The sequence below is a fragment of the Alosa sapidissima genome, chromosome 21 (assembly GCF_018492685.1).
Source record: "Alosa sapidissima isolate fAloSap1 chromosome 21, fAloSap1.pri, whole genome shotgun sequence".
NCBI classification, from domain to species: domain Eukaryota; kingdom Metazoa; phylum Chordata; class Actinopteri; order Clupeiformes; family Clupeidae; genus Alosa; species Alosa sapidissima.
The window spans coordinates 10,049,372-10,060,278 of NC_055977.1; the positions used below are offsets into that span (position 1 = coordinate 10,049,372).

General features: G+C 40.6%; 2 protein-coding genes and 1 long non-coding RNA gene across 10 annotated transcripts in view; 1 reads left to right on the top strand and 2 right to left on the bottom strand.

Annotated features, from left to right (window-relative positions):
* The first annotated feature begins 69 nt into the window (after positions 1 to 69).
* Positions 70 to 5,862, top strand: gsdmea (gasdermin Ea). 2 transcript variants are annotated; one of them, XM_042077178.1, is made up of 12 exons: positions 70 to 309; positions 413 to 555; positions 1,586 to 1,796; positions 2,174 to 2,366; positions 2,590 to 2,694; positions 3,040 to 3,106; positions 3,204 to 3,339; positions 3,548 to 3,679; positions 3,924 to 4,057; positions 4,184 to 4,454; positions 4,804 to 4,877; positions 5,133 to 5,862. In XM_042077178.1, exons 2-12 carry the CDS (start codon positions 460 to 462, stop codon positions 5,355 to 5,357), a joined length of 1,644 nt encoding a protein of 547 aa, XP_041933112.1. In that variant the 5' UTR covers positions 70 to 309; positions 413 to 459; the 3' UTR covers positions 5,358 to 5,862. The 2 variants fall into 2 exon arrangements, with proteins under 2 accessions (XP_041933112.1, XP_041933110.1); XM_042077176.1 differs by having other exon boundaries at positions 70 to 555.
* A 3,143-nt stretch (positions 5,863 to 9,005) lies between these two features.
* Positions 9,006 to 10,907, bottom strand: part of pals2b (protein associated with LIN7 2, MAGUK family member b) — a 24,042-nt gene continuing 22,140 nt past the window's right edge. For all 7 annotated transcript variants that reach the window (XM_042077173.1, XM_042077170.1, XM_042077169.1 and 4 more), the window contains one exon: positions 9,006 to 10,370. In XM_042077173.1, the coding sequence (XP_041933107.1) occupies positions 10,194 to 10,370 (177 nt within the window). In that variant the 3' untranslated portion in view covers positions 9,006 to 10,193. The remainder of the gene's footprint in view (positions 10,371 to 10,907) is intronic.
* Positions 9,006 to 10,907, bottom strand: part of LOC121695967 — a 17,609-nt gene continuing 15,707 nt past the window's right edge. Inside the window, exon 2 of the long non-coding RNA XR_006026210.1 lies at positions 9,006 to 10,024. This is a non-coding gene — a long non-coding RNA (uncharacterized LOC121695967). The remainder of the gene's footprint in view (positions 10,025 to 10,907) is intronic.

Genomic DNA, 10,907 nt, shown 5'->3' on the forward strand with positions numbered 1-10,907 from the left:
ATAGTCTTACTGGCATTCTAAGTAAAGGCTCAAATTAGAGTTGATTCTCGGCCAGTAGAAGGACTAGCCTGTTCATGCCTGCGACCCATTGAGAGGCCCCCTCATATGATTCCTATTATGGCGGAGGCGGGACAGCACCAGAATGCTGCCTTCCCTTCATTACAAGCACACGTTTGGGGTCAGAATCACAGTCTATGGTCAGAATCTCTACTTAACTTTTAGCCAACTGAAGATAATTTGAGAAAAGTGGATTTACATCAGTCGGTTTGAATCCAAAAAGCGTAGGCTATGAAGCGGCCGGTCAAATAGGTGGGTGTGTCCTGGTTGATGTAATTTTCAGAACTTTATCTCCTTTTCGCGTTGACGAACTTTCCAAAAGGGTGTAAACGCAACAAACTATCGGTTTCATTAGGAGAGGATGGGTTTCAAACAGAGACTAGTGCTAGTCTCATCTCACGAATGAGGAATGACCTAGCCTACGGTGAAAATATTGCGCTGCTCTACAAGGAAAGTGGTCTACTCTCGAGAGTCAGCTTCTCACCTCCGTCTATAACGGTAAGTGGTGATCTGTGACGCAGAAGTTGCTTGTGTGTACTGTCACGAAATCTGCCTAAGTGGCCTCAGTGAAGTGGCTGTTCTTTTTTTTTTTCCCAGTCACACTACTAAGTGTGAGTTTTTTTTCAGTTGCACTCTTAAATCTGTAGGCTATATTTACCGTTTGTATTTGTTATGATGACAGACAGCCAGAGCAATATATTAGTTTAACCATACCAGATTGCTTCTCTTTGAATTATAGGCCTATTCTAAAGCTCATAAAGTCTTACAGTCATAGTACAAACCCACACTCTATTTCTGTTCAACGTTATAACAGTCATAGTAGCCTACAGACCCACAATCAACTCAATGTTATACCATGATCATATCCGCCTATGTTGGATATTTTGTTCTGTCAGAAAATACATCTTACATACATGTTGCATCAGGTAAGTAGACAAGATGTAGATGTCCCCTCATGGGACTCCCTCTCCGGGCCCCATTCAATGTCTTCTGCTCCTCAATTGTTTACATTCCGAGATTCTGTGTCATTACTTGGAGGGGTCATGCAGGATTTTGAAGAACAAAACAAATTATATTTTAACTCCTGACTTTGTTCTTTCAGATCTATCAGGCAAAGGGTCATTTCAGGATCATATCACATCACACCTTTGTAGTACACATAATACATCAGCCATTTCTCTCATGATTAATAGTCACACATGACATGATTGATAGTCACACACACACACACACATGGTGCATTGAGTTAGTTCAGTGTAGGCTACATCAAAATCACACACACACACACACACACACATGGTGCATTGAGTTAGTTCAGTGTAGGCTACATCAAAATCAGTTTCAGCGGAAAAATCGAATCACAGAAAATGGACAAGACAATATTTAATATTGGCTTTAAGGGAGTATAGAGAGTATGTTACTAACTTAAGGGAGTATAGAGAGTATGTTACTAACTTAAGGGAGTATAGAGAGTATGTTGGAGCAGAACATGACCATTTTTTGACCATTCTTGTAATTTTCTTTAAAGATGTTTGCTAAGGTAACACGTCACCTGGTCAGTGAGACAGACCCTGATGGCTCTCTGCTGGCCGTCACTCGTCTCACAGACTCGGACAAGCTGCAGCCACTGGGTGTGGTCTTGAAAAGTCATAAGAAATGGCCATGGCAAAGACCCAAATACAGGCCCACCGACTTCACCCTCACACAAATCACACAAGGGAGAAAAACTCTTCGGCCAGGTATATACACCCTTGTGTTTATGCCCACACACTCCCATGGCTGTTCTTTAAGGCCCTTTTGCCATGCATTGTATGGACATAAGACTCAGTTACTTTTAATACTTTCCTGTATAATAAATACGAAAACATGAAAAAAATGATGAAAGACTATGTCTGTGGCATCAGTCTCCAGCATCAGGCAGTAACATGAACATACAGTCTGTTCTTTTGATCAGCAGATTTGCACATGATTGTTTTAACCAATAAAACCAGTCACAGCCCCCCCGCTCTCTCTCTCTTTCTCTGTCTTTCTCTCTCTCATTAAGGAGAATCAGTGGGGTTCGAATGTATAACTTTGACCACTGTACTGCACTGCATTTACCTCTGTGTCTTCTCAGTGTTGGTAAAGTCAGACTTCTTGGACTATGAGAGCACGTATGCTGGGACCATGGGAGGCTCTCTGAGTGCTGAAGCTGGAGGGGTCCGTGTTAAGGCAGAGGGACAGGGATCTTCAAAGCTTCACTCATCACTAGGCAAACTCCACAAAGAGATGGTTAATATCAACAAACTAATGAATGACTCCAAGGACAGGTCAGCAATCTGTAATCCTACTCCCCTCCCCTCTCTCTTTCTGCCTGACTCTCTCTCTCTCTCTCACACACACACACACGCACGCACGCATGAACACATTAATTCAACACTTTTCAGTGTTGTGCAAAACCAGAAATTTTCTGTTTTTGCACAACATTGAAAAGTACCTTGTGTTTGCAGACATATCAGGTCACACATGTGGGTGCGATTCTGATCTTTGTAGGTTGGTGGACTTGCAGCATCCTCTTGTGCAGCAGTCATTGTGTAAGAGGAAGGTGATAACTGTCCTGAAAGAGCGCATCTTCACCTCAAACTCCTGTTCTGTCAGGTACAAAAAAAAATGAGCACTCACCTGGCTCAGGCACATATCCATACACATACAGACATGCATACATGTGATTTTGGTGACATTAAAAACACCAATAATGGACTAACATGTACATTTACATATACATATACATATACATACTCAGCCTTTTCTGTAGGTTGCTTGGGTCATTTTGCTGAAGTCCTTGATGTTCCAAGTCCATAATAAATGTTCCAGGAACAATTGTGACTGAAAGAAATCAGAGGGACCACATAGAGTATATGTATACTGTACATACAGAAAATATAGATTAAAGAGGTATCTGACATATCTACTCTAATTTGTCACTAAATATTTCCTCCTCAGGTACCATGGACTTGGAGCTGGAAGCTGTGGAGCTTTGTTGGCTATACTGAAGACGGTCCCCCTGAAGGTGTATACAGGCATGTGTTCAATAGAATAGGATCGTGTGTGTGTATGCACGCATAAAAAAGTAACAATTTGTGTCTATGTGTGTGTGTGTGTGCAAGTGTGGCGGTTTGATGGTGAGTGTGAATGAGGATTCCACTCTGCAGATGGACAGTGATGTTTCCATGGAGATTCCTTCGCAGACAGTCCTGGCCTATAGTGTCATTGAGCTCAGAATCAAGAGGAGCGGCCAATATGGTATGTCAAGTCAAGTCAAGTCACTTTTATTTATATATAGTGCCTATAGTATGTATGTTCTGGTTGTGTGTATGTATGTATATATATGTGTAAGAGGGAGAGTGCTCAGATATGTCAGCTAACATAACATCAAGCAAAAATAGCAAAAATAAAAAATAACATCTATGTGAACATGTTAGCTTTTTTCCTTGTTTTTGTTGTCCTATAGAGCTTTGTTTACAGGCTGATGTTGAGGGCGGGTTCGACTGGAATGTTAGGAAGACCGAGGATGGCAGTAGTCTCTGTGAGGTGGATGGCCCCTTGGATGAGACAGAAGAGTTTCTTAGCATACAGAACACATGTACGTGTATGTGTGCGTCTGTTTGTATGGATGAATAGCATGTCTTACTGTGTGTGTACGTTGGCTGGTTGGTTTTTCTGCACAATCCTAATTGTATGTTGTTGTTAGCATTACATTTTGATGTGTAATGTGTCTTAGACAATATTATTTTGTGTTTGGTTCTGGGTTAGCATATATTGGGTATGTGTTATATGTAAATGTATATTTATGTATATTTATGTATGCATGTGTGATGTGATGTCAGTTGCAGAGCTAGCAAATCTAAAAGAAGACCTGGGCATGCTGTCTGATTTGGACGCCGTGACTCGCTCCTCCCTCTTCTCCCTCTTGGGTCCCTCTATCCTGGACAAAGACTTCCTGAGTGTACTGGAGGATTGGGTGAGCAGCAAGTATCCAATTCAAACCAGACATACACTGAACATATACTGCAATGTATATTCTTTACATATTCTACACTTCATCTCTCTTTCTTTCTTTCTTGTTCTGTCTTTTTGTGCTCATCAGTTAGATGCCAGGTGTTCAGGTGAGGTTGCTGACATATCAGAGTGCCAGGACCAGAGGGTCCAGGCCATCTTTTATCTGCTATGGCCTATAGCCAATCAGGATACAGCTCATCACGGACTGTCAAGTCGCAATGGCAAACATGCAACTCTACCAAACGAAGAGACTGGATCCAGTTCTCCCTCGGCCAATCAGTCCTCGGCAGCCACGGAGAAACAAGTTGACGGACTGCTCGTAGGCCAGGCACTGCATTTGCTGGTCAGCGCTTTACTGGGTGAGATCACATGATCATATATTTGTTGCGTCATCCAAATGGGTGTGTATTATAATTAATACTTTAATGCACTTTGCACATGGTCTCACTGGTGTCACTGTTCCATTTGTTGGATAAGGAAAAGCCATTTAAGATAGGGATCAACCACTCCGAGATGAAATACACTTTACTGTCCCAGTTGCTCATGTATTCCCACTGGCTTGTTTTCATTTCATTTCAACATTACTTGTCAGACAGATTTGTCACGGAGATACAGATAATAGCAATATGTGATGTCACCGTCATGATGGATGTAATTCCAGTGGCCTTAATACATATGTATGTGTATGGTGTGTGAATGTCTCCTCAGAGCTGACAATCGACTGCTTGGATCTGATAAAGTCTTGCTGCTCTGCCGGCTTGCTGCCATCTGTCAGCCAACTAGTGAGTCCCACACACACTTGTGCATTGCTAGTCAGTGCCTCGATACATTCACAGAAGCAGAGTGCTAAATTACATAGAAAATTTAATATCTGCGTTGTATTTACACTTTACACAAACTTTGCAACTTAATTGTCTGTGTCAGCTGATCCCTTTCCACCAGGGTAGATCAGTCATGTGATAACAGACAAAAGTCAGAAAAAAGTAGTTATAGGTTGCCTCAAAAGCATGCACTTGAGACCATCTCTGTTCTCTCAGACGGAGGATCTGATGAAGTCTCAGCCCTTCCCTCTGGATGCCGTGCCCCCACTCCTGCAGTGTGAGGAGGCCTTCCGTAGCGTGGAATCCCTCTTTCTCTCGGCCCATCTTCAGCTGGTCAGGCAGACGGACAAGCTGCTGGTGGAGTCCAAGGAAGCCACTGGGTTCCAGCCTCTAACCCTGTGCATTGCTCTACAAGGCCTGGCTAGTCTGATGTCTGAGTAGGAGAAGGAGAAGCACTCCTGTGTATGTGCCTGGGAAAATTACTTCATATAAGACCATAGGGAAATTGTATCTCCCTTATCCTCCTTTTTAATGGAATTATTACAAGTATGGTATCAGATCATTTATAAGTGAAATATAGCCAAATGCAATACATTTATACAGAGTTTATATGCATGTACTGCTGCATACAACAGGGCTGTGGCTTTAATAATGTATTTAATGTTTACACCATGCAAACAATATAGTCTACAGTTCAAGAAGGTTATACAACAATTTTTTTATTCTTTAAGTTGATTTCAGATTTTACAAGTCTGCCTGCATGTTTTTATAATCAACAGCATGGATGTCTGAACATTTTCCATCGACTTGTTTTACTCTTGACAGAGTTTGTTGTCTTTTTATACTCAAGTTCGTGTTTACATCATGTTTGATAAGACAATAATAATATGAAGGAAGGAAAATATATATACATATATAAAATATGAAAAGAGTTAATATATTAATAAAGAAGCATATGCATTCAATACTCAGACTCCAATGTAACTCATTGTAGCTTGTTGGACACATGACTAAATGTCAGAGGTGGAAAGTAACGAAATACATTTACTCACGTGTAATGAGTAGTTTATAAAATCGGTATTTTAAATTTTACTTGATTACATTTTGAGTGAAGTATTGTACTTCGCTACATCAAAAATCCCATCCGTTACTTGAGTAAAAAGAAAAGTTAAGACTAACGAAAACGGAAAGGGAGAGAAAAAAATCGCGCCCTAAACCACCTAGTGATGATGATCAGCATGTAGCCTACAACAGCTATGAATCAAGCTGGCGCCATGCAGAATTGGTTGTCTCAGTTTGTTTTAGCACTAATGATTGCGGAGATATTTAAGCAAACACCATGGGATTTCGTGTTTTGACGTTTGTGCTCACCTTTCTTTGGAAAGAAGTTTATTAGCAGTTGTTTCCCCTCATTTTGATGTCTCTCTTTTTCCTGTTTTGGCCTTTGTTTTTAGTAACCTGACTTGGCTTTCTTGGAGAAAGACATTGCACCAGCAGCGAAACAATTAGCGGTCCACTACTAGCGATGCTCAACTAAATAAACAAAAGATAGGCCTAGACTACCTTATGAATCGTGCAGGCGGACTAAACCATTAGCAAGGGAGAGTGAGAGTGACCTTACACCGTTTTCACTATGATTTGTATACAAAATTCAGTCAGTCAAACTTTAAATTTCGTCTGACATTCATTTTGACATTTAATGTGGAAGTTAAAATATTCAGGTAAAATAAATATATGTTGGAAATAAGTATTGAACGCTTTTTTTTTTTTTTCAGTAATTAGCCTAAACTTCCAGTGAGTCTATTCGAAATTTTCACCACACATTATATTAACACACATATAAAAAATCCAAACATAAGAGTTTTGTGTATTAAAGTGGAATGACACAGGAAAAAAGTATTGAACGTGCCTACTGAAATTTCTTCAATACTTTGTGGAAAAGCCTTTGTTTGTAAAGACAGCTTCAAGACATTTCCTGTATGACAAAACTTATTGGTCGCAGTATCAGGTCTGATTTTGGGCCATTGTTCTAAACAGATTCCAGGGGTCCCTCTTGTGAATCCTGATCTTTAGTTACTTCCAGAACTATTTAATTGAATTGGCTGCCTTCAAGTCTTTCTGGAGCTTTCTCCGAGTGGTCCTTGGCTCTTGGAATTGACTATCCTTCTGACTCCCTGGTCAGAAATATTACGAGGAGATCCTGTGCATGGCTGGTTGATGATGCAGTGATGTTTCTTCCACTTGCAGATAATGGCTCCCATGCTGCTTACTGGAAGATTCTGATGTTTTGAAATGCATCTGTAACCAGTTTCATTGATATGTTTTGCAACAATAAGGTTGCAAAGGTCTTGGGAGAGCTTTTTGCTTTTATCCATCATGAAATGTTTCTTGTGTGACACCTTGGTAATGAAAAACCTTTTTATAGCCTATCAATATGTAGGCTACTAACCAAGCTTATATTAATTTGCACAGATAGAAAGGATAACTACTCTCTATACAGATTCCAGCTCGTTCCTTCCCTTTCCTTGCCTTAGTGTTTTTTCTTAGCGTGTTCAATACTTTTCCCGTGTTATTCCACTTCATTACATGACTCTACTTATGGAGTTGTTTGGATTTTTTATGTGTGGATTACCTGAATTATTACTAATGCCTGGTGAAAATGTTGTGCCCCCTGTATTCCACTTTTCACGGGCCCTCTCCTCCATTGGGGCCCTATACTTCCCACTTTCCCCCCCAGTACGACGCCCTTTAATCTGCTGAACCTTCTGCTCGTTTCCAAATATAAAAAAAACTCTCTGCAATTTAATATTGGCCTGCCTGCCTCAGCTGCCTGTGAGGGGCTTTTCAGTTGTTCTGGATTACTGTTCACAAAGCGACCCAAGGATGAGTGCAACTAACTTTGAAAATCAACTACTGCTCAAACTTAAAGGAGAACTCCGGTGATTTTTCACATAGATCTCCATTTCTCAACTTCCTTTTCAGGCAAGTACCTAGCCTGGCTAGCGCCACCACTTCTCAATGAGACGTGGTCTGGGAACCAAACGTTCATTTTCTCGTATTTGAAAAAAAATGCCCAGATCCGTTTATTGGGTGCCACGGATGTCTATCAAATGCGTCTGTGCATAGCTCATCATCGTCTTGCTTTCCCCCCTGTTCTGTGATTGGTTCCCTATCTCAGGCGAAAATTTTCTCCATGGTCTCCAGGCTGCCTTAGCAGCGTGAATCAAATCCCAACACCCAGGCTAGCAAGTACCTCCACTCGGCGGCCATATTGCAACACTTTTTGAGCACTTATCGTGCATCTATTTCAGCAGAAATGTGTGTGCGTAAGGCTTCACGACACCAATCTTGCTCCAGCAGCGAGATCACAACAGATGATTGGCACCATGTCTTCACAGCACACCACATGATTGGCTCAATGTATTTTACAACACACCACATGATTGGCTCAATGTATTTTACAACACACCACATGATTGGCTCAATGTATTCACATGTCGACGTTTTGCCGCGGAAGGGTTGTGATATGTGTAGAGAACTGCCATATTGGCGTTACAAACTAACCCCATGCATTACTATGGAGGATTTTTTGAGTGCTGTATCTCCTCATTAGAAAGTCTTTGGTAAAACTGGTTGTTCTGGTACCCCCCCCCCCCCCCCCAAAAAAAAAGTAACTAAGTAACTTTTACTTAAAGTACATTTTAAATGAACTACTTTTTACTTTTACTTGAGTACATTTTCAGATCGGTATTTTAACTTGTACTTGAGTAATATTTCATCAAGGTATTGGTACTTTTACTTGAGTACAATATTTTTGTACTTTTTCCACCTCTGCTAAATGTCATCAATTACCTCTGCAAGTGTGTTTGTTTGACAGAAAGACTGGATGTTCAGTTTTTAGCTATTCAGGATATTCTGAAGGAAACAGCCCTCTGTATGTATGTAAGTATGTAAAAATTAAGTACGGTATCTACGTTCCATCTAACAAAGGCAAAAAACTCTAAATGTGTAAAAATTGTGCAGGATAGTATGAACATTTTTGCTTGATCTGGTAGCCATTTAGGATATTTTGGGTAAGAATAACTTTGATTCAAGAGGGTAAAATGTTATTTTATTGCGTTGTATACAGAGGTATACATAATATCATTACAGTACCAGTGAGGGTAATAAAGACAAATGAAAACAAAATTTGAACCAGTTACTTCACAAACACATTGATGGACAAGTTGGCTTTGGCAAACAGGTGACACAGCAAAAGGATTGTGGGAGACAAGTTTTCACCAACGACACAGATAGAAAATCTAAAGAACATCATGTATGCTAAACAGAGGAACAACATGAGTGGTTCCTAAAAGGGTGACTTTGGTTCCATTTAAAAAAAACTACAAAAAGCATAATGGGGAATCTGATGACTAGATCTCCAAGCTAAAGTGATCTTTGTGTGACAAATAGTGTTTTTTTTAACACATAATAAAAACATTACAAGAAATGAGACAAAAGCTACAAAACACAGCTGTCATTATGACACACAGACATGCACAGGGGATATCAGACTTCTGAAAGTGAGAACTGGTAAAAGCATAGAGGTGACGTCTTGAGATCTATCACAGTTGTCTGAGGGTCTCTGCGATGTGCTTCAGCTCGTCTCATACCACCACGACCATGGCAACCAACCTCAGCACACCATTGTAAACAATTCTGAAGGATTTTTCTCATTCGGGTTCTGGAACACTCCCGTCTCCATTTTGCCCTTGTTCTTGACCTGCTGTCTTGGTTCCAGTAAAGCCCTTTTTCAATTTAGCTACAAGATGCATTTCTCTTTTGCGACCATTTTAGTTAACAAAAAGTGAACTAACAGCATTGGGTCCAGGAAGCTACAAAAAAAAATAAAAAAAAATAGCACACTCACACAGCAGTGAGTTAGAACATATGAGAGCTCATACAGCTCCTCTCTCTCCCAATTTTCTCCTTTTGAATTCCTTGTTGTCGTGATTAGAAATATTTTCTTGTAGAAACTTGCAAATATTAAAATAAATAAAAGATTCTTCAGATTCAGTAGAAAATAACACTTCATTGGAAAATGCAAAAGGGGGCGGGATTTTGTTTCACTCACACACACACGAGTGGCTAAAACTGTTCTGGTGCAGCGAATGGGTAATCCGCCACACAAACTACACCAGTCGCCAGAGGTATTTACACAAACACACACACACCCTTCAGAGTGATATGTGTGTGTGTTTGTGTGTGTGAGACTATGTGCATGTGTATTTTACACTCTCAATAAACCCAGTTGACCGGGACCCACTGTGGCTCTGAGCAGAGTTTGTCAACTGCTGCCTGAAGCTTCTCAAATGCATGGTCCAAATTATCATTGACAATGGTCAAATCAAAATAGTGGCTGTACGCCCTCTGGATGCGTGCACTCTCCTCAACGGTCTTCCTCAAGTCCACATCCTGAGAGAGAGAGAGGGGGAGAGAGAGAGAGGGGGGAGAGAAAAAGAGAGAGAGAGAAAGTGGGGGGAGAGAAAAAGAGAGAGAGAGAAAGGGATGGCATTTTTAACAGGTTTGAAATGGTTGATTTTATAACATCAGAGCTGAAAAAAACAGCTAGAAACCAGCTTAAGCCAGGTTTAAGCTGGTTTTAGCTGGTCTTTGCTGGTGTTCTTCCAGCTCCTGTTGGTCTTTGCTTGTGTAGCTGGTTGAGCCACCTGGTGGACATGCTGGCGTGACCATCTGAGGAAGCTGGTCAGGCTGTTTTTTTCAGCAGGGCTGTTATTGCAAATTGTATTTTGAGCTCTTCAAATACATAGTGATATAGTATAATGAGATCACATTTACAAGTTGTTCTTGGTCTAGCATCACATGTATGATGTAGTTCAGTATGGCAGTTCATTATCAGTCATAATATGGGAACTCAAAGCTAATTATCAGAAGGCTCAGTCAGAAGCTTATAGTGATTTCAAAGCTGAAAGGAAAGTTTTAGTTTCAGTA

Bases quoted from the DNA above. Each gene is read 5' to 3' on its own strand.
- gsdmea (XM_042077176.1), top strand. From the start codon at position 460: ATGAGGAATGACCTAGCCTACGGTGAAAATATTGCGCTGCTCTACAAG. The intron at 3,680-3,923 runs GTACGTGTATGT...ATGTGATGTCAG, and splicing joins TCTTAGCATACAGAACACAT to TTGCAGAGCTAGCAAATCTA. The intron at 4,455-4,803 runs GTGAGATCACAT...ATGTCTCCTCAG, and splicing joins GCTGGTCAGCGCTTTACTGG to AGCTGACAATCGACTGCTTG.